The 22,318-nt window shown below is 46.6% G+C and overlaps 1 protein-coding gene across 5 annotated transcripts in view; it reads left to right on the plus strand.

Moving 5' to 3' along the window:
• The window catches only part of LOC125941248 (uncharacterized), a 410,784-nt gene that overhangs the window by 299,636 nt on the left and 88,830 nt on the right, over window positions 1-22,318 (plus strand). For all 5 annotated transcript variants that reach the window (XM_049658202.1, XM_049658204.1, XM_049658205.1 and 2 more), the window contains exon 6: window positions 10,494-10,585. In XM_049658202.1, the coding sequence (XP_049514159.1) occupies window positions 10,494-10,585 (92 nt within the window). The remainder of the gene's footprint in view (window positions 1-10,493; window positions 10,586-22,318) is intronic.

A 22,318-nucleotide genomic window follows, 5' to 3' on the forward strand; every position in this document is an offset into this window, starting at 1 on the left:
GATTTGTGCCAAATTACTGTAGCCGCAAAGCAGTGCTACTGCACCTTTTTCGTTACACAATACATACCAAGCGTTATGCCTCACGGGCAAGTCTGCATCTCAAGAAAAAAAAAATGTGCCGTTCTTCCACTTGGCCAGAAGCTTTGGGTCATCGCATAATTTGGTTGCTACCATTTTGCAACATTTACTTACACCAGAGCAACAAGACCATCGACACAGTTTTGACGCAAACTATTTAATGTAACAGGGAGAAGAAACAGGATTGTAATAGCTGTAACAATTACAACATTTGAATAAGTGCCAGAGAACACAGCCGCATCTCAGCTGCACAGAACGAAATATACTTGACAGACACAAGTAAAATAAACTATATGACTGCAAAAATACAAACAAACAAACAAAAAAACTGCTTGCACTTTGTAGTACTATGCTGGGCACCCGTCATGGTTGCTCAGTGTTGGGCTGCTGAGCACGAGATTGCGGGATCGAATCCCGGCCACGGTGGCCGCATTTCGATGGGGGCGAAATGCAAAAACACCTGGTACTTAGATTTGGGTGCACGTTAAAGAACCCCAGGTGGTCCAAAGTTCAGGACTCCCCCATTACGGTATGCCTCATAATCAAATCGTGGTTTTGGCACGTAAAACCGCATAATTTTTACCATGCTGAACTGAGCTTACATCACTCTGCACTTTGTTCTTTGCAGGCACAGCATCATCTTGCTGGCGCTTGTGGGTCACAGGTACCGCTTTAGGTATGTCAACGTTGGTGCCCCTGGACGCTGCCACGACGCAGACGTGTTTGGCCTTTCAAAGCTGTCGAAGATCATTGACAGTCCGCTTTTTGAAGCCCCGCTTGCCACAATAGGCAGCATAGCGGTACCACCAATAATTCTTTGTGATCAGGCTTTTCCATTGGCACGAAACCTGATGAAGCCCTTTGGACACCGCGGTGCAATGAACGACGCTGAAAGAAATTTTAACTATCATTTATGTGCAGCGAGGAGAGTAGTAGAAAACGCATTCGGGAGGCTTAAGGCCCGGTTTCGTTTCCCAGCAAAGAGGATGGAGTGTCGTGTGGACAATGCCCGTTTGGCATTCTTCAACTATTGTGGCTTCGACATCTTGATAAGACGATGAACCGGAGTCCATCATGCCGAAGATGAGCTGCGTTTCAAGAAGACAGCCAAAATGCATTGACTAGATTAGTTCACATGCTAAGCAGCAGATTCATTTGACTAATTTTAGTTTCACTTTAATGTTCATTCTACATTGTATTCACTATTCATTCGTGTTAAACTATATTTGTTTGTACCACTGTGTCATATTAAATCGTACTTACGTTGCTGTAACTTATCATATGCAAAAGAAAATGCTTTTTGAAAATATTGAGTGCCACTAAAATGTGTTCATTGAGTGTATTTATTGAAAGCAGTCATTACATTATGTGATAAACAACTAATGTGAATTTCTTACACATTTTTATTTGTAATTGCATGCACAGTGTGCTACACCCATGTAAGCAATGGGTTACAGCTCCAAAACAGTAAAAGCCACATCTATCACTCCATGTGTTGACGTTTACTTGGCAGCGTTGCAATAAAGAATATACTTGTCACTAGGTGTTACTTACTTCCTCTACTGAGGCACTGCTGCTTGTGGTGCCTATGCCACTCCCAGCCTCCTCCATTAAGGAAGGGTCGTTTACAGGCAGGGAGCCTAGGAATCTGTGTACTTCGGTGAAAAATGGCCAGCTTGGTGGGGAGGACCCTGTTGCAAGTTGTTTCAGGCACCTCCTGAACATTAAGAAAATAAAAGTGAGTAAACAACTATTAAATCGTACCGAGCAATAACTACCAGTGCATGCAGAACGCAACATGTTTAATAAAGTATAAACTAGCAAAGTTAAATCTCTGTCGAGAAAATTGTGCATGCGATGTTTCGCACCTCTGAGAAAAGCATTGCGTGAGTTGTGCGAGAAAAATGGAACTTGCAGTCACATCTGTAGATATTAAAACGTGCTGGCGACTTAATTATTCGTAATATCTGCCGTCGTGACGGAAAGCAGCGCATTAAAAAGTGCGCCTTCCCTTCGTTTTATATGACACGTTCCCGCTCATAACTGGTAACTACACCAGGCTTTATAGACGTTTGTAAATTTTTTCAGCGCGTGTGACTGCTAATTAGCATTCATTGCAATTAGCTGTCACTGTAAACGATTGCAGAGAAATCATGCAGTTCACTTTTGCGCCGCAGAATACACCGCTATGACAATGCAGCGAAACACATCATATCCGAAACCAACCAGAATGCCAAGACCTATGTAAGCAACAGCGAAAACGAGAGCTCGCTGCGCATGACACAGCTCTCAAGCGGCTCGGACGCGCCAAGCTTACTTCCATGCTTTCTCTCACCTGTAAGTGTGTCCCAATTTTGGTGTGGACCTGTTCTTTCGTGCGGGGAACACCCGCGCTTGTGAGCGCTCCGGCAATGCTGGCGTACACGTCTCCATTGTGTTTCTGCGCACGTAGCGAGTGTAGGTTGTCTTCCCACAGCTTGATTAGTGTCCACGTCTCCCTTTCCGACCATTGTAGCCGCTGTTTTTTGCGTGCGCCCATAGCTGTTCGGTCAGCGGCGTTGGCCATAGATACTCGCAATATCGCGCGTGCGGTTTTTCACGTTCGTGCGGCGCGCGTCTGCTGCAAGCGTCATCACGTGACATCCCCAGCCCCTTCGACCTGCTTACGAGAGTACAGAAGAAAACGAGCATTACTGGGTTTACTACACCTTCTGCAAGACATAAAATTATTTTTTATGACGAGTCTAGGCGACAGAAAATTAAGCATTCGCTTATTTTCTTTAATATATCATAATTGCTGGTGCCCACTGGCTTCGAGGCTACTGCTTTTCGGCCGTAAAGGAGATCGGCGAACTCCGTTTCCAGGAAAACACCGCTTCTGAAAAAGAGATCGCTCCCTGTCGTGTGTCTGCGGCCGAAACTCTTTTTGAGGAGAAGTCTTTTTGCTCAAAAGACTTTCGAGTGCCCATGTGACAGGGGTATAATTTAACTGCCTGCACAGCGCCAACAATTATTCTGCACCTAAAATTACAGGAGAGTATTGCTTCGTATTAAAAAAGAAATAAAAGCAGGTAGCTAAAATGGAAAGAAAAGGACAAACGAAAGCCACAGATGATGCGGCAAGTTGAACTACCCAATATCCGAGTGTGTTTTGGGCAAACGCCGCGTGGGCCGGGCTTTCAATGAGCAAGGTCGGTCAAAATTGGTTATTGATGTCATCGTAATTTTCGTATTCGCATCATAATTTTGATCATGATGCTAACTGATAGAAAAAACGGCGAAAATTTCTGTGGTTTTAAAAGCTAATGAACAGTCATACGTTTTCATAATTAAGAGCTTATGGACCTGAAGGAACAGAGCTTTTTACTTGCATTGATTTTTGCTGCTCCGCAATCTAAAGGACAAACTTCTGTCCAGGACAAACGGCGGGGAAGTTGAGCAAAGCGGTCAATGACTTCGGAGACGTTGATGCCGACGTCTTTGTGGGTGTATAGAAGCGCCAGCCTAACCATGCGTTCCACAGACATTGCAGAGCGCAAGTAGTTTTTTTAGTAAACCGTCGTTAAAAAATATTGTCTCTGCGCTGGCAGTGGTCACTTGAAGGGTGACTATAATCTGCAGCAGTATTTACACATTTACATAGAACCTGCAGTCGCAATGAGAGATGGGCATGTATTCCGCTAAAACCTAAAACACTCCGTCGATGTCGTTAGCATACTTGTTTAGGTACCTTGCACAAACAGTAGGCTGTTCGATTCCAGCGATGTCCGTCGTTTCGTCAGGAAGTATGGAGAAGCAACCTGCTTTTGCATCTAGGCTTTCTTTGATAATTTCACCACAAATTTCTATAATTGGGTTTTGGGCATCTGGGCTTAAATACGAGGCAATACTCGGGCAACTTTACAAATGGTTCTTCACATATGTGTCTTCACAATCAGCTCGCATGCGAAGAAGCGCTCTGAAAATACCTGTATTTTCAGTGGAGGCTATGCTTAAATCCATAGGGCCACTGTCCCTGTGGCCACGGAGAGCCAGACCTTGTCGCCCACAAAAAAAAAAAAAAATACCTCAATAATAGGCCGTTTACTTTCATCTGTTTTCTTTCTCATATTTTACTTTGTCCTGGTCCAGCTGATCGATCACATTGGGCACGCTTCCTGAAAATGTGTGGAGAAAATTATCAGCTGCTAGCTGACAGTTAGGGTAATATTTATTATTTTCGTGTGTGTGGAAGATTGCGAGCGCGTGCTTCCATTTCTGGAACAGCTTGGACACGAGGGCTCCAGTGTGCGCATGTTGGCCCAAGTTTATAAGAACGTTAAGCCCATAAAGTTCCAGAATTGAAACTCCTTTAAAGCACGCCTTTGGAAATGTCAGTGCACCTTTTGCGTCAAAAGTTTATGAAAACTTTATACCCATAATGTTTCGTAATTGAAATACGTGCGCTCCGTAGATTCCGCGGCCGCTGCGAGATGCCGCAACGCGCCCGCTCGCTATCAAAAAGCCCTTGAAAGTTAGTGCTCCGATGGGGCTCCTTGCGTTACGTGACCCAGGTGCAAGGGGGTTGCCACGAAATCCAGCCTGAGTTCGCAATGTTCGTGCCGAAATGTCTTGTCGAGCATGAAAAATGCATTGTAGACAAAATCCAGAATGATTTCCGGCGTCGGTGGTAGTTGTGATCGGCGGTGCATGCCAGCACCAAAAAAAGTTTTTTTTTTTTTTTTTGGGGGGGGGGGGGAGGGGGGGGCATATCACTTATAGCATATCACTTTTAATTTGAAATTCTGCCTGTGTTGCAGTGAATTCCATCCACTTATGGCTACCTACCTAACAGACCAACTCAACAGCTTTCTTTCGCCTGTGTCCCACTCTGCTATTCATATTAATGCAAGAAGCATCCTTAAACATTTTGACGGCATACAGCATCTTATCTCTGCTCTTGACAATCCTTTTTCACTTATCAGTATCTCTGAAACCTGGCTATGCGACGACGACAACGACCGGTATTTTGTAGCGATGCCTTTCCGGTAATAATGCGTTTTCGCGCTTATCGCACTTTGTCACTGGTCAGAACGACGATCCACTCGCGTTATCAACGGGATCAGCCGGCCGTAAGCGGTGTATGATAAGACTAGTATAAAATAAATCGTAAGGCATCGCTTTAAAATCGCGGCCAAGAATTTGTTTTGTCTCCCTTCATACAAGTCTAAATACTCGCATAGAGCGAGTAGCAATCATGGAGGTGTAGCCATTTATATAAATTCTAACACATACTATAAACGACGACATGACAATAAGTTAAATGTAACTGACTGCGAAAGCCTGGGTACAATTCAACCACGATTTTCTTAAACTAGAGAACAAGAGCTTCATCTTCGGATGCATTTATCTATCCCCATCCTCGTCGGTAAATAACTTCTGCGAAGCCCTCCACAAAGTCTTACATACATTAGCTCTTGATCACACAAATGTAGTGATTATGGGTGATTTCAACATAAATTTACTTGATCTCTCTTCCCCTAATTTATTGAATTACTCCAGTGTTTTTCAAAGTTTTGAATAGGAATGTTTAATCTCCCTTCCCACTCGCTGCATTAATGGTGGAAGCACGGTAATTGATCATGCACTTTCTAATCTATCACCAGCCCCGGATGCAGGGGTTCTTAATGTCGACATCACCGATCATTACCCGATTTTTCAGCGCTTCAACTGCAATAATACTCCAACCTGTAAATCCTTCACCAGGCATGTTTTAGACAAGCAATCATTCATTGATGTTGTCATGCGCACTGATTGGTCCTCAGCAATACACTTAGATGATCAGCAAACTGCCTTTTCGGAGTTTTATTCCATGTTGTTGTCTCCCATTCATTGTCATACGCAGGTTCGTAAATGTAAAAAAGTATACGCTAGTCCTCACAACCCTTGGATCACTGAAAAATCATTAAAAGAGCTGAGAGCCAAAGAGAACTTTTATAGAAAAACAAAACGGAAGCCTTTTAATTTAAAACTACTGGCGCGTTACAAAAAAAATTGTAACGCTCTTACATTACGACTGAAAAAATGCAACAAGAATCTATTATGAACGAATAATTGAAGATGGTGGCTCAAATTTTAAGAAAAATGGGATATCGGTAACTCATTCCTGAACAGGAATGAAAGGCCGTCTAGCATGAATACTAGTCAGTATAACAACGATACGTATGACAGCCCGTTAGAGATTGCTGAGGCTTTCAGTAATTACTTTTTTTCACACTGATGTCATCCCTAGTGTTGACTATCATCCTCTCCTTTCTCGTCTACCACAATCTTTCTTCCTATTTCCGACCACATCTCATGAAGTTCATGATGCCATTCGCAACCTGAAAACCACAAGTGCTGGTCTTGATGGTATTGATCCCACCCACATAAAAATGATTGCGCTTGCTCTTTCTGATACTCTGTCAACCATTATCAACCTAGCTTTCAAATCTGACATCTTTCCTGTAGAAGTGAAAAGCGGTAAAATCGTTCCCGTTTTTTAAGAAGGTGAGCGCACGCTAATAGCCAACTATCGACCGATTTGCATACTACCTTTTTTCAGTGAAATATTTGAAAAATTACTTGAAAGTCGCTTTACGAAATACCTCAATAAATTTGAGGTTCTATCACTTTCCAATTTGGTTTTCATGAAGCATATTCCACTGACCTCGCTTTGTTGTCTTTAAGCGAAAGCTGAAGAAAGCAATCGATGGGGGCTATAGTACGCAGGTTCTGTATTTATAGATTTCACCACAGCATTCGACACTGTCAACCACCACATTCTTTTTATGAAGCTTGATGCGATAGGCATAACTAGTCCCGCACTTTCATTAATAAAAAATTACTTACTCAACAGAAGTCAGGTTGTTAGGTTATAAATCTAGACCTAAAGTAACTAATGTAGGTATACCCCAAGGTTCAATCCTCGGCCCACTTCTTTTCATAATTTATATAAATGATCTGCCAACTTGTCTTACTATTTCAGAATGCTTGCTATATGCAGATGACACAACAATTGTTAATACTGATAAATGCCTCCAATGTCTGACATATAAGCTAAACAATGACCTGACAAGCTTGGCAGCTTGGTGCTTCCATAATAAATTGCAAATTAATCCTACTAAAGCGAAGTTCGTTGTCTGTCACTCTCACCAACGTGTACATAATTATATCCCACCAGTATTTCTAGATCGATTTGTAATTGAAGCTGAAGAAGAGGGTACTTTTTTTGGGAACTAAACTGGGCCGTCACTTGAAATTTCACTCGCATGTTGCTTACCTGCGAAAAAAAAATGGCTTACAGATACGTGTTTTATTTCAATCCCGTGGTATATTTTCCCAGCCTACATTACTTTCGTTATACTACGCTTTTATTCATTCCCATATTAATTACTGCATCACTTCTTAGGGCAATACCTACAGCAGCGACCTCGTCTCCCTTCAAACTATTCAAAATCAATCCATTGGAATACTTACCTGCAGTCCTTATCGCAGTAACGCGAAAGCACTTCTACATCCCAACAACATCCTAACGGTCGATTACGCTTTCAAATACAAGCTAGGTATATTGTTGTTCAAGCAAATTAACGATCAGCTTCCTTTGTTCATCATCCCTCAATCCAGCCTAGCGAATACTAACTTGACTAGGTTTGCACGTAATCAGACTTTTATTTTACCTTCAGTTCATGCCAAATATGGCCAACAAACGGCCTTCTTCACCGGAATACGTCTCTGGAATACCATACCACCGGCAATCAAAATCTCACAATCAAGTGGGAAATTAAAAAAAGAACTAAAGCTTTCCTCACATCCATGTCATAATCTGCGTAATTGTGGTTACTTCTTTTTACTTCCTTTTGTCAGTTTACTCCCTATCCTACCAAGCTGTTCACAACCATTTGTCGATGAAAGATCTCATCAGGGGTTCTTTTACATTGCTGAATATATATGCGATTTCTATTTTTCTTTTTTTCGTTTATTTTTACTACTTTTCACCCTGCAACCATCCGACAACTGCTTAGATATGTTGAACTACCTTTTGTTTCTCATCCTGTATAATTATTGGTGTTGTTTTTCTTGTTTTTTGCTGTTCTTTTTCTTGGTTATTGCTGTTCTTTTTTTTTCTGCAATTCTTTGTTTTGTCTGCGATCTATATTATTGCTTGCTTTCGATCGCTACTGCTCTTTGCTGCCTTAATTAATTTCGCTACGTTAACTACAGTAGAAGGTCCCGATTCAGTCTCTGACTATGGGACCTCCTTCTGTATACACAAATTTTGCAATTCATTTAATGCCCAAATAAAACCACTTCTGAGTTAAGACTTCTGAAGTGAATCGGAGAAGGCCTAGCGGCGATATCGGCGCCGTCCAGCGATCAGCGGCGGGGAGGCTGCCTCACAAATGAGTTCCGGTCTCATCTTCTCTACGGCAAGGAAATCTCGCCGTTCGCGAGCAAAACCGCCTTCGAACGGCGCCCCGTGAATGGGAAACGGCGTGCGGCGGGTTACCTTGCCGGGAACGAGGACGGGTCGTGCTCTTGAGAAGCGTGCCGCTACGGACCCTGTGTTGTGCACACGTCTCGAAAGGCCAACACTGTCGCACTCTGTTCGCGCAGCTAATCAGACCGCTAAGCACGACTGTGTTGGAACGCGAGCGATTTGGCACTGGCATTGCGGGCTGTAATTACCGATTCGCAAGTGCGCACAAGCGAGAAACACGACGAGGAAGAGCAGGCAGCGCGCGTACCTGCTAGCAGACTAACCGGAAGTCGAAGGTTCTTGCTCGAGCAATCGACATCGTCGTGGATGCACCCTGGTGACATCACCACGATCGCTGGGGATACCAGAAAGGCTCGGAGAGGAGCACGACAATGTTTTTTTTTTTTAATTTGTGGCGCGCCCGTGGCGCGTAGCGCGGCAACGTTTGGCATCGTTGATGGTGACGGCATTCTGAACTCGATGCGCGTGTTTACTTGAAATCTTTAAAAAATATCGGAGTTGGTATATGGGCTCTTTAATAATGGGATCATTTTTAAAGGTTAAAAGGACCACTAAAATGGATCTTTAGCGAAAAAGAGTTGCCTGTGTGACGTATACGTACCGAAAGGGTTCACAACGATTTACTGCCATGCAGTAATGTTTTAATACACGCAAAGAAAATCATTTTCTCCGGCAGCTTCGAGCAGCCAGTGCCAGAGCAATCGGTGGGCAGCCATCTTCTATTACTTTCGGAAGGAGGCAGTGTCCGGCTATTATAATAAATATAGTTTTGCTGGGCATAATAACGTAGCTTTAGTGCGTACAAGTCCCTTTTTTTGTGAGCTTCCGCGATCTTGTGACGTTGCGGGACAGACTGCCGAGCTACGCGTGGTCCCGTAAACATTTTTCACCAATTGCTGTAGGCTATTGGTGAGAAAGGCTTACAATCAGAATAAAATTTTGTGCGCCCTAATCGTCAATAATCAGCGTGTACACGTCATCTTGAGATCGGGAGTTCTCGAGGTTTTCGTAACGTCTCGTGACAGGAAGGCGAAGTTAGCCTGGCCCCGGCAGTAATTGATATCGCGGTGGTCTAACGGTATAACATTGCATTATTACACCCTTGCTCACACTGCGCAGACAAGGTGAGTCGCTGACTCCTGTTCTTCCCCAAAAACATCCCGCCGACGGAGTCACTGGCACTTTCTGTTGCGTGACTCGAGCTTTATGAACATCTAGAAAACCAGAGCTAATTCGGGGGACTAATCTTTTTGTGTGTTTGTTCTTTAGATCCGGAATAGTTTAATAGTAAAATTCTCATAGCGATTTCTTTCGTGCCGGCGTTTCCTTCTGAACTTTCATCACCCCCTTTTCAAAATGACAATGCAGAATCCATAAATTCGGGAGATGAGGCAGAAATACGTTTTATTTACAAAGAAAAACGGTTGCATATATAGGTGTTAAAACATGCCTAGTATCAAAGTACACTCGTTTTACAAACTTTTTGTCTCTTCACACTAAAATAGTTGCAGCTGATGTTTTCCGTATGGCTATTCGCGTTTTAAAAGTGGTCGGAGAATGCTTATAAACATACTATATTTTATTTTCTATTAAACTTCACAAACCCCTCTAGACGCGTAGGAACTGTCACGCATTCGTTTTTGGGTCGTGAGCTGAACTCGAACCTAGCTAAGCTCTGTAGCTACTGCCAAAACCAAATTAAACAGACTTTTCGTTCTACACGGTTCTGAGCACTCATGCCTTTGGCTGCTTGCCAAATTATCTTGAAGTAAAGCAAATGGCATACCTGTTATTTGCCAAATTTAATGAAGACACAACACGAAGACGACACAAGCTCGTTCAGGGAAGCATCATAGAATGAATCTGATTCTTCTTTATTTTTCTTTTCTGTTTTCAGCCAATGAATTTAAACTCAAAATTTGGTCAAGATCAGATGTTGTACTATCATTGCATATGAGTGAGGAAGTGCTTGACCAATATTCAAGACTGGTAAGTGCCAGTTTTGCATTATTATTCAATGTTTCACTTGTTTGGAAAAATTTGCTGAATGTTCTGAAACAAAAATGACTGCATATATGTTTCAAGTTACTTTTCTTTTCCGGTGAGCGCTATGCATGCGTGTTTAACAATGGACTATGTGCTTTTGCTGGCTCGTACTTCGTTGATAAAGTGACAGATAATCGCAAAACATGGAATATGGTACGTCAGTTTCTGCGAGTTGCGTCTAATTATCAAGTAGGCAAGACATTGTTACGTCCCTATTGAAAAATTCGTACGCCCCAAGACTCCCATATCCAATAATCCGATATGAAACATATAGGATCCCGTACAAAAGCACGTTTTCCCTATATGTCATTTGATGTTATTGGATATAGGAGTTATACGGGGGCTTTTCAGTAGGGGTGTATCTGATTTGCAAGCCTATTTACAATTTATTTACACGGAAGCCACCAGGGTGGCGTCAAGCGGGCACACGTCGTCTTCAGTGTAGCCACACTGTGGCGGCTCTGCATCACTCCCGGCAGTAGAAGCACCGTCCTGCTCCAGCTATGCTTAAGCTATACATGCGCGGTGAAAGGTGTGATATGGCTTTAGTCTCGCTACGCGAACGATGGCACTTGCAGCTGACGACCACGGGTCGGCGGGGATGATGTCATACGTGACTTATGGAACCACACGGTATGGAACAATGTAACGCGACAGCAGCTTTCCGGAAAGGCCCAAACTGCGGATGGGTGACCAGAGAAACACCAGAGTACCCGGAGAAAAGTGCACGTCACGATGATGGCAATCATAGATGCGTCTCAGATACTACTGTGAGGCCTCGAGACCGGTGCGGGTGAGCTGCCGCGGGTGGTCGGCGCGTGCGATTGCGTAGTCACAGTGGCTGAATGTGCGGGTGAGGCAAGCAATGTGTCCAGGGGCAACGCGGGTTTTGGGCCATATAGAAGATAGAATGGTGAATAGCCGGCTGTGTCGTGAGGCGATGAATTATACGCGAACGTCACATATAGTAAATGAAGATCCCAGTCGTGGTGGTAGGCCGCAACGTACTTTGATAGCATTTCGGTGACGGTTCGGTTCAGGCGCTCCGTCAGGCCGTTGGTCTGTGGGTGGTATGACGGGCTGAGCAGGAGTGGAGGATGTCGTCGTCAACTGCCGAGAGAAAGCTACGGCCACAGTTAGTAATTGGCGCGGAGAACTATCCACTAAAGTGATGTCGTAGAGTAGAAAGTCAGTGACTTCAGTAGCGCAACTTGTCGGGAGGGCTCTTGCGACTGCGTACCGCGTAGCGTAATCGGTAGGGATGCCCACCCATTTATTTCCGAAGCCCGATAGAGGAAACGGTCCAAGAAAGTCGAGACCTACGTGGAAAAAGGGTTTGGGCGGGACGTCGATTGGCTGGAGACATCTAGCTGGAAGCGCGGAGGGCTCCGTAGCTGTTCTGTATCAGTATTGTACAAGAAGTCTTAACATTTATGTGCAAAAGAAAAAAAAGGAGAAAGTATATAGGCTTGATTTGAAAGCATTGGTTTTTCTTAGCTGATAGGTCAGTTGTTTGCGCCGTGAGCAGTGGTCGACCAATTCTGCAGATTAGGCAGCCCAGGGGTATACGCCGTTGGCTATGCGCGGCTGAGTTTTTGCCACTGCATGGGTACGTGCCATGGTCATCACGCCATCGCCGTAGCATAGTCGTCGTCACGGCATTCTGTTCATGCAGTCGTCGTTACACATTCGTCGTCGCTACGTTGTCATCATGCACTCATTCCATGGTTTTAAAGCACTGGTCATCCATCCACTCTTGCAGTTTCATCAAAATGAATGGCTCGCCGTCATTCCATCATAACAATGCACTCATCATTCAATGTCATTATTACGCTGTTATGTCATCTTCGTCAAACAGCCTTCATCATAATGACTTCGTGGCTGATTTACTTTCGTTATACCCGCTTCGTCATCTGATTGTCGCCGTTCCGTCCTCGTCATACAATCGTCCCCATAGGCGCCGACTACGGAGCAGGGGGCTCCGGGGCTCGAGCCCCCTCTCGAAATGCCAAAGACCCCCCCCCCCCCCCCTCTCCCCTGCTCCTAAAATGTCATTACCGGAGTCCTGTTACCGAAATCGTTTATGGTTGCATTTGAATTGCCTCTACCTTTTCCCATAAAGTATTATTGTGATTAGAAGCTAACTGCATCATTGTTGACGCGGACGTGCACGGCTTTTCTTCATACTTTCGCTCTATTTCTGAAAATCCTGACAATAGGAAAACAAGCGCATTAGAAGCACAAACGGCGGCTACATCATCCGTATTTTTTCACTTACAAATGTTATTTCATTTCGAGTGTGAACACCATGCACAGACAATTATTTTAATTTGTGCACAGGACAAAGTTTATTATATTTATAAAGAGAAAGAGGTAGCCAACTAAGAATTATTTCTCATGATATAGATAGCCTATGTATAGAAAATGAATATGTTGTTGTATGTTCAACACGCTACAAATTAATTTGCGTGCTTTTTCGACACTGAAAAAAGACCTGCAAATTTCAGAGACCCCTTGGGCAGAGTCTTTTATCAATGGTGCGTTAAATGCACGTGAATGATATGTGTCTCAGCATTGCTTTTCTTTCCGGTAGGTAATGCTACGACTCATGAAAAAAAAACCTTATAATAATTTACAACATTTTTTGGGGATGGAAACTACGCAACGTGCATGCAGAGGTCATAAATATATATAATTAACGTAGAACCCGAAGTGAGGCCAAGCCGCGTTCACTCGAAATCAGAATCAATAGCAGACATGCACAGCAGAGGAAACTAGGAGTCAAAATAAAAAAAGAAGGAGGCTGCAGTGTCGCCGGAAAGGCGACGCAGTATTAGCGATAGGGATGCATAAGACAATTACACGAAGGAAGATAAAACCGTGTAAGAGCCGCAGCCCCCCACTTGAAAGCAAATATATATATATATATATATATATATATATATATATATATATATATATATATATTTAATCCAACCGAGAAGCATTCGCGTTCAGCGCTGGTTCCAATCGCGCTCCACAGCGAATTTTCCGGCGTAGCGTCCTTTCGCACGTCGCAACTATAAATAAAAAACACATCATCTCCCCCTACGGGCAACCATGGTGGGATGCGAAAGCATCGCTGGGGGTGCGCATCGAGTTTCCGTTTCGTTTCGCTTGGCATCATCATCATCATCAGCCTATCTCTATGTCCACTGGAGGACGACGGCCTCTTTATGTGATCTCCAGTTACCCCTGTCTTGCGCGAGCTGATTCCAACTTGCGCCTGCATATTTCCTAACTTCACCATCCCACCTAGTTTTCTGCCGTCCTGGACCGCGCTTCCCTTCTCTTGGTATGCATTCTGTAACCCTAACCGTCCACCGGTCATCCATCCTATGCATTACATGACCATCCCAGCTCCATCGTCATCATCATCAGCCTATATCTATGTCCACTGGAGGACGAAGGCCTCTCTATGTGATCTCCAATTACCCCTGTCTTGCGCTAGCTGATTCCAACGTGCGCCTGCATATTTCCTAACTTCACCACCCCACCTAGTTTTCTGCTGTCCTCGACCGCGCTTCCCTTCTCTTGGTATGCATTCTGTAACTCTAATGGTCCACCAGTTATCCGTCCTACGCATTACATGACCAGCCCGGCTCCATTTTCTTCCGTAGAAGTTTCCTGCCGACGTTGACGTTTACGTTCGGCTTCCCTGGCCCGAAATTCGGGGTCCGCTTGCCGACGCTGACGTTTACGTTCGGCTTCCCGAGCCTTCCTCTGCTCCGCGGCGGTGCCGCTGCCGCTGCAACTAGCGCCGACGTTGACGTTGTTCATGGCGTTTCGCACATCGTTGCACAGAGAGAGAATGACGGAAGCACAGCGAACGCGCGCTCTGTACTGCACCGCGACACTTGCGCCGCCTACAGGCGTACCCTTAGAGAGAGAGAGGGGGAGAGAGTGAGAGATGGAGTTTTATGCAATGATTTGCTGCACCGCACCTGTGGCGGAGAGGGGGAGATGAGAGGAGGAGAGCGCGCACCTGCGTAGGAGAGGAGAATGAGGGAGAGTTGCGCATGCGCTGTATGGGTGCGGACGCCGCAGAACGGACACTGCCCCGAGCATACGATGCTCTCGCATCTAAAAGTCGGTTACAACTTAAGATGACAGGAGAGGCTACCCGTCCTGATCATCGAAGCGCAGCAGCCGATTGCCACCGCGACTAAAGAAATAGCCCCGCTGACGCGACTCGGCCCAGCTCGAAGCGCGGGCTGCCATGTCTTGCGTCGCCGGGATCACCGGCCGCTCGGCTCATGACGTCAGTCTAGAATGCGCGCCCATTGGTGGATGCTCGTGTGCATCCGCCTTTGAGGGGCAAATGCCGCTGCCTTCTAAAGTTGTACATGACTATAGATGGCGAGAGGAGGCTATCGCGGATGTTTAGGCAGATTTCATACTCGTAGTTGGAAAATTTAGATAAAATGGCCCGGTCCCATGTAGGGTTCATCAAAATTTCGGCAGAAAGTGCGGCCATCACACGAGTCTGTACGCTGCTTATATCGCCTATATGAATTGTAGTAACATTTACTTACTAATTAAAATAACAAACATCGCGCAATGCACGGACCATGTAAACATGTATATATCTCGCTGTATGACCACGAGCAGTCGCTTTGACAACGCTAACATTATGTAGAAAGCCGGCAGCGGGGGCGAACGGTTCGTACAGCCATGCGATTCACCGCGACTCCAAGAATTAGATTCATGATCATCATCTCCATATTTTTAAGTCCACTACAGGATGGTCTCTGTCACCGATCTCCAATTACCCGTCTCTTAACTTAGGCTATGCGAAAAACAGCCTAACAAGGAATGCAGCGCGCATGAAGTTAGCAGCCATCCCTGCTCGCCCTTGATCATTGCACCCCCCCATTGATTACCAACAATTGGATACGGCAAGCGGGCCATGTAAACGCCAACCGCTCACAGTCATTCGCAGCTGCGGCAAGACTAGATAAGAAGACACGTCCTCTCCTCCCCGTGCGCGCATTTGATCCTGTGACCTCCAATTAAACCGAATATTGAGCGCGTGGGAAGGTAATTTCCATCAAGCGCCATCCTTTTCGGCCCAGTGTTACGGGCTTTTTCTCGCACCCACAGTGTATGGGTGGCTCCCTCATATAACTTTTGGACTTTATACGGAATATCACGGTGACGACGACAGCGAAAACTTGCCTGGAGTGTCGATACAATTCATCATCATCATCAGCAGCAGCAGCCTATATTTATGTCCACTGCAAGACGAAGGCCTCTCCCTGCGATCTCCAATTACCCCTGTCTAGCGCTAGCGTATTCCAACTTGCGCCTGCGAATTTCCTAACCTCATCATCCCACCTGACTTTCTGCCGTCCTCGACAGCGTTTCCCTTCTCTTGGTATCGATTCTGTAACCCTAATGGTCCACCGGTTATCCATCCTACGCATTACATGGCTTGCCCAGCTCCATTTCTTCCGCTTAATGTCAACTAGAATATGGTCTACCCCCGTTTGTTCTCTGATCCACACCGCTCTCTTCCTATCTCTTAACGTTACTCCTAAGATTTTTCGTTCCATCGCTCTTTGTGAGGTCCTTAACTTGTTCTCGAGCTTCTTTGTTAACCTCCAAGTTTCTGCCCCATATGTTAGCACCGGTAGAATGCAATGATTGTACACTTTTCTTTTCAACGACAGTGGTAAGCTCCCAGTCAGGATTTGGCAATGCCTGCCGTATGCACTCCAACCCAATTTTATTCTTCTGTAAATTTCTTTCTCATGATCAGCGTCCCCTGTGAGTAATTGACCTAGATGAACATATTCCTTTACAGACTCTAGATGCTGACTGGTGATCCTGAATTCTTGTTCCCTTGCCAGGCTATTGAACATTATCTTTGTCTTCTGCATATTCATCTTCAACCCAATTCTTGCACTTTCTCGATGAAGGTCCTCAATCATTTATTGTAATTCCTCTCCATTGTTGCTCAATAGGACAATGTCATCTGCAAGCCGAAGGTTGCTGAGATATTCGCCTTCAGATACAATTACTGTCGCAATAAAAGGAAAAATGGAAAACAGGCGTCGGAGCTCGCTTCTACCGCGGCTGCGGACGTTGCAATGTGTACTGGCTACAAACACAGCAAGAGCACCAACGACAAAAGCCACAGTGGGCACTTCGCTTATCGGTACATTGCCAGAACCCGTCTGACGCTGAAAAGGAAGCGTATATTCCACCATATAAGCACCAGTGGAAACATAACACTTGGCGCGCGAGGAGACAGCGCACGTCAAGGAACCAACCATCTCGGGTGGCCCAAGCTTGAACTCGGCGCAGATTAACTCCAAAGTAAAGCGTGGGACCCGCGTATGTATGGCAGAGGCAGGAAAAGTAGGAGTTGCGCACCCGTGTGTTCTAGCTGCTAGGCGAAAGAAGACTCCACGCCGCTATCAAGAACATTCCTCAGCTCACGTGTTTCCATCTGCGAGTGACATGTACCGCTAGAGGTTCTATGAACTACTTGACACAGTGCTGTCTTCGTTAAACAACAGGTATCCACGTGATATGCGACAGCATAAGTCCCACATTGAGCAGCTTGCCATAGGAAAGGAAGACGAGGCATATATATAACAGAGTTCTACTGTGACGACCTTGAACCAGGACGCCTGATTTTGCACAGAGATATGCTGATTGACATTTTAAGCTATCAAAGATCGGCATCAGTGCAGACATTCGTCGACGTCGTGCACATGTTTACGGGTGGCGAGGGCGAACACTTTGTTCATTTGTGAAATTGGTGATCAAGACGTCAGCTTGGCCATCCCTAACGTCAATTATTCCTCGAGCCACGCTAATTCCAAGGGTAAGCAGAAGGGAGACGTTGCCCTCTGCGAGTACATCGCCTTCGCGTGTGCCCTCGGACGTTCACGGAATAATTACACTAGCACCAGGTGGTATCGTGGCGCTGTCGTCGGAAATTCGAAAAGCGGCTCTGCAGCGGCAGGCATCTCGTGTCGTCGCAATCTTTGTAGAGAAAGAAATACAGCGTCAGCGGAGGTCAATGATGGCGCCATACTCTCGAAGAAAAGCTATTCTGAGAATTAATTCACGGGCGTATTCTCGGACAACAAGGGAGCTGATCGGAAACGTAGAATTTTGAATTTGCACCCGTGAAGTGCACACACCAAGCGGTTTGACGACATGTCCGCCAGCTGTCCGTACGTGCGTCCCTGTCCAAGGCATAACGACTTTCTTTAAATGGCTTGCCAATTTTCCGCTGATAATTGAGTAGTCAGCGCCAGTGTCGATTAAAGCAGTAACATTTCGACCGTCGATCAGCACGGGATTGTTCATGGAAAAGTTGTCTCCAGCCTGAGACACCGGTGTTGTCAAGTCTCCGTCGGTCTGAGGTCGCTTTGATTGGAGGTCTTCGGCACGTCGAGTGTCAGCGGCCTCGCCTCGAAAGTTCGCTGACGTCAGTTTTCCAGGCGAGGGCTAGGAGAGCGTCCTTGCGACATCCGACTTGCACCTCCCGAATAGGATGGTCGCGGTGACAGCGATCGCGACTGGTGCCTTGATGACGGTGGCGCGCGCTATCGGGCGATAAAATCTTCAATCCCGAAACGTAGTCGGGGCGAATTGACAGAAAATCCCTGGAGTCCACGGCGGCGGGACTGGCAATCTCGGTATAAATGACCCGCCTCACCACAGTGGTAATAGAGCGGGCGTCGGTCGGGCATGCGCCAAATGTCCGATTTATGCGCGGCTGGCCGAACCCCTCCAAAATAAGGAACCGCCTGCGCTGACTGAAGCGTTGCATACGGGGTGACGGCAGGTAGCGGCGCTGGTGCAGAGATAGGGGGCACGAATGCGTCGGCACAAGTCGCACGCTGGTATTCGCTCATGGTAGGTGTCGCCGGCGACGGGACGGTGCGTCTTAAAACCTCAGCGTAGGTTGCGCATCGAGGTTCACTTGAAGTTGTGAACGCCTGAACTGGTAAAGCGGCCTGAAGTGCTGCTTCGTAACGTGGTGCGCCGAGCGCATGCTGCACTTCATCAGGCACGACGCCAGCGATGCAGTTCGCTGAAGGCGGCTGCGCCTGATGCAGCTGTCGCAGCTTATCGCGGACTACCGCTTGAATAATCTCGAGAAGCGACTCGACGTCGGTCGTGAGAGCTCCTAGGTTGCTGGTCGCAGAGGAGAGATTCACTTGCCGGTAGTATTGGTGGGAGCGCTGGTTCAGGGCCTTCTCCATGGTGATGGCGTCATTAAGAAAATTCTGCGACCGTTTTGGGGGGACTACGAACGAGTCCACCAAAAAGCTGCTCTTTAATTCACGCCTCGCATCAAGTGACGCAGCTTCTTGTCTTCCGACATGGTAGGGTTAGCTCGCCTGAAAAGACGCACCATGTCTTCCACGTACATAGCCACCCTCTCATTAGGCTCCTGAATGCGAGACAGGAGGGCCCATTCTGCTTTTTGCCGGTGATCGGAGCTGGCGTAGGTGTCCGAGAGCCTGCGACAGAACTCACGCCATGTTGTCAGGATGCCTTCGCGGTTCTGGAACCCCGTGCGAGCACCATCCAAAAGACTGAAGTAACCGTTCCGGCACTTCGCTTCGTCGTCCCATCCATTGAACTCAGCTACGCGCTCGAAGTCTGCCAGCCAGTCTTCCACGTCTTCAAGAGGGTCGCCATGGAAGGGACTTGGAACGCGCGGTTTTGCAGCGTGTAATGAGGAGCTACCGGTGGTATCGGAGTAGCCGTCGCAAGGTTAGTCGTGGTAGTACCACATGTAGCATCAATACCTAACGACGTTGTCGTTGTCCTCTCAGGTAAAGGCTCAAACTCAGGGGCCAATAGCTGGATTCTCCGGCTGGCATGGTGTACTGGCGTGACCTCCGGTAGCGATCTACCGTTCCTGCTGGTAGGAGGGGTCTGTTGCATGGGTCGAGAATACCCAGCACCTCCACCAGAAAAATTTCACGTTTAATAGACAGGCGACTTCTAAAAGAGGCTATTAAATTAAGTACGAGTCGTTGAAGGGGCAGCGCAGCACCGACAAAAGACCAAGGTGCTAGCTCGTGAACTAGACCGTCCTCGTCTTTTTCTGGGAGCAAATGGCACAAGCGCATGGCAATATGCTGAGAAGCAGTCGAGGGGCTACTGCCGTCCAGTCTCGCCTGGACCGCCTAGCCACATCGGAACTCCGACTAACGTGACGTACGGGACGACCAATCAACATCTGCAACGAAGTTCACGGTAGTTGACCTCAAGTTAGCTCAACCTGCTTGAGAGAAGTATTCAGATCAAGACTCCCGGGAAACCTGCAGCCCAGCAATCGCATCCACCTCAACAAGATCGGCTCGCCAGCATTCTTAGGGAGAGCTCTGCGCGCCGGCTTCACGGTTTATGGACTTGCTGCTACTGCCCGGCCACGCGTATGACATCGTTGGTTTTTTCGGAACTTTGTTTTATTGAGCTAATGTTAAGTGTATTCTTGTACATCAGCAATCCGTATGCAAACTCACCAATATTACAACCACTGTCTCGAAGAGGGCGAGATACCCCAAGAATGGAAAGCAGCCAAAGTGATATTCCATACCAAGCCCAATAAGCCAATTCACATTCATAACTTCCGTTCCATCTCTCCCCTCATGCATAGAAAAGACCTTGGAGCACATAATCCACCTACGCCTCTCCAAATTCGTCGAAGATAATCACTTGTTCCTCTCGGAAATTACTGGCCTTCGCAAGTATCTTTCTTGCCAGGATGTCATGCTCAGGCTCAAACAAGACATTATCGAATACAGTGACGCACGTGAGACAAAAGCGTTGCTCGGCCTCGACCTCAAGGGAGCCTTCAATAATGTGTCCCACATGGCCATTCTACACGAACTTGGCAGTATAAACTGCGGAGAGTGAATCTACCGCTATAAATGCAGCCGCCTCACGAAGCGCACTGCAACGCTCCAATTAGGCAGCGAACAATCTCGTCAAATAAGTTTAGGAAGCACTGGTACGCCGCAAGTGGCAGTACTCTCTCCCCTCCTCTTCGATTTGGCTATGCGACATTTAGCTTTCACTCTCCAGAAGATTCCCGACCTCCGATTGACACTGTACGCGGACGATATTACGCTGTGGATGACCGGAGGTTCGGACGGGCACATCCAAGACACCCTCCAAGCAGCCATTGATCAGTTCGAACAAGTAGGTCCCGACTTCAATCTTAGGTGCTCCCCCTACAAATCAGAGCTTCTCCTTCTGCCCTTCCCAAAAGGCGCTTCAGGACATCGCCCCCGAATATCCAACTCACTGTTGTAGGGCACTCCATACCCCAGGTGGACAGGATAAGGATGCTAGGACTTCACCTTCAAGGCAACCGAGCAAATCAGCGTACCTTGCAAGCACTACAAACAACAGTAGATAACAAACTGCGCCTCATAGGAAAGATCTCCAATAAACAGGGAGGGTTTCGAGAGGAGCTAATTCAGCTCATACAAGATTCTGTCCAAGGCAAAATCACTTTCGCGCTACCATATCTCTCGCTCTCTAGGAAGGAAGCGGATACTATGAATTGCTTGATCCGCAAGATGCACAAAGTCGCTCTTGGTTTTCCGGCTAGAGCATCCACACAAAGGGTGATGGCCACAGCCCCAATTAATACCCTTCAAGAATTAACCGAAGCACATCTATCATCACAATATCACAGACTCACCACCACTGAAGCTGTGCATGAGATCCTGAGACAACTTCACTACGCTCCACCATTCAACGAGAACAAGCGACATCAACTTCCTCCGAACATACACGGCCAATACCACATACAACCCCTACACAGAAACATGCACCCCGAATTTTACGTCAAACGCCGGAAATTTCGAGCCAAGGCGCTACAAGCAGCAATCGACAGGCGGAAGGAGTCTACTATGTGGACGCCGCAACCTACAACACTAGATATCGTTATGCTCTAGCGGTCGTAGACACGCAGGGCAACACTGTTAGTTCAGCATCAATCAAGACCACCTCGACGGGCGACGCGGAAGAGGCCGCCATTGCACTCGCATCGGGGCTACCTGATTGCGATGTCATCATCTGTGACGCGAAGACTGCTATCCGGAACTTCAATAGTGGCTACATTACCAACCAAGCGCACTCTCTACTTGTCGCTCACCCGCCGAAAAATTACATCGCTCTCGTCTGGACTCCAGCACGTCAAGGACTACCAGTCAACGAAAACGCCCATGCCGCTGCTCGAGGATTCCGGACCGAGTGGACGGAAATGTGGGCCTTACTCTAGAACCCAATGACTCCCAACAACACACCATTTAAGACAGACTCATCACATTCCATGAAATTTGCACGCATTAGAAACAACGCCTAACGTATCCACCTCTCTCTGTACCGAGCAGGCGCCAGAGAAATATTGTGGCGCTAACTACAATCTAGCACTCTTTTTACCTCACACACTTTGCACTTATTCTTTCCCGTCACATACCCGACACCCAAGTGTCGCTTCTGCCCTGTCCAGAAAGCAGATCTCTCCCATATCATGTGGAAATGCGCCATGAAATATCCCCCCGGCACCTTCAAACCATTAATTAGTTGCGAGGAGCTGTGGGAGACTGCCCTGCGATGTCACCCTACCGGACCGAGTTCTGAGGT

The sequence above is a fragment of the Dermacentor silvarum genome, chromosome 11, assembly GCF_013339745.2.
Source record: "Dermacentor silvarum isolate Dsil-2018 chromosome 11, BIME_Dsil_1.4, whole genome shotgun sequence".
Taxonomy (NCBI): Eukaryota; Metazoa; Arthropoda; class Arachnida; order Ixodida; family Ixodidae; genus Dermacentor; species Dermacentor silvarum.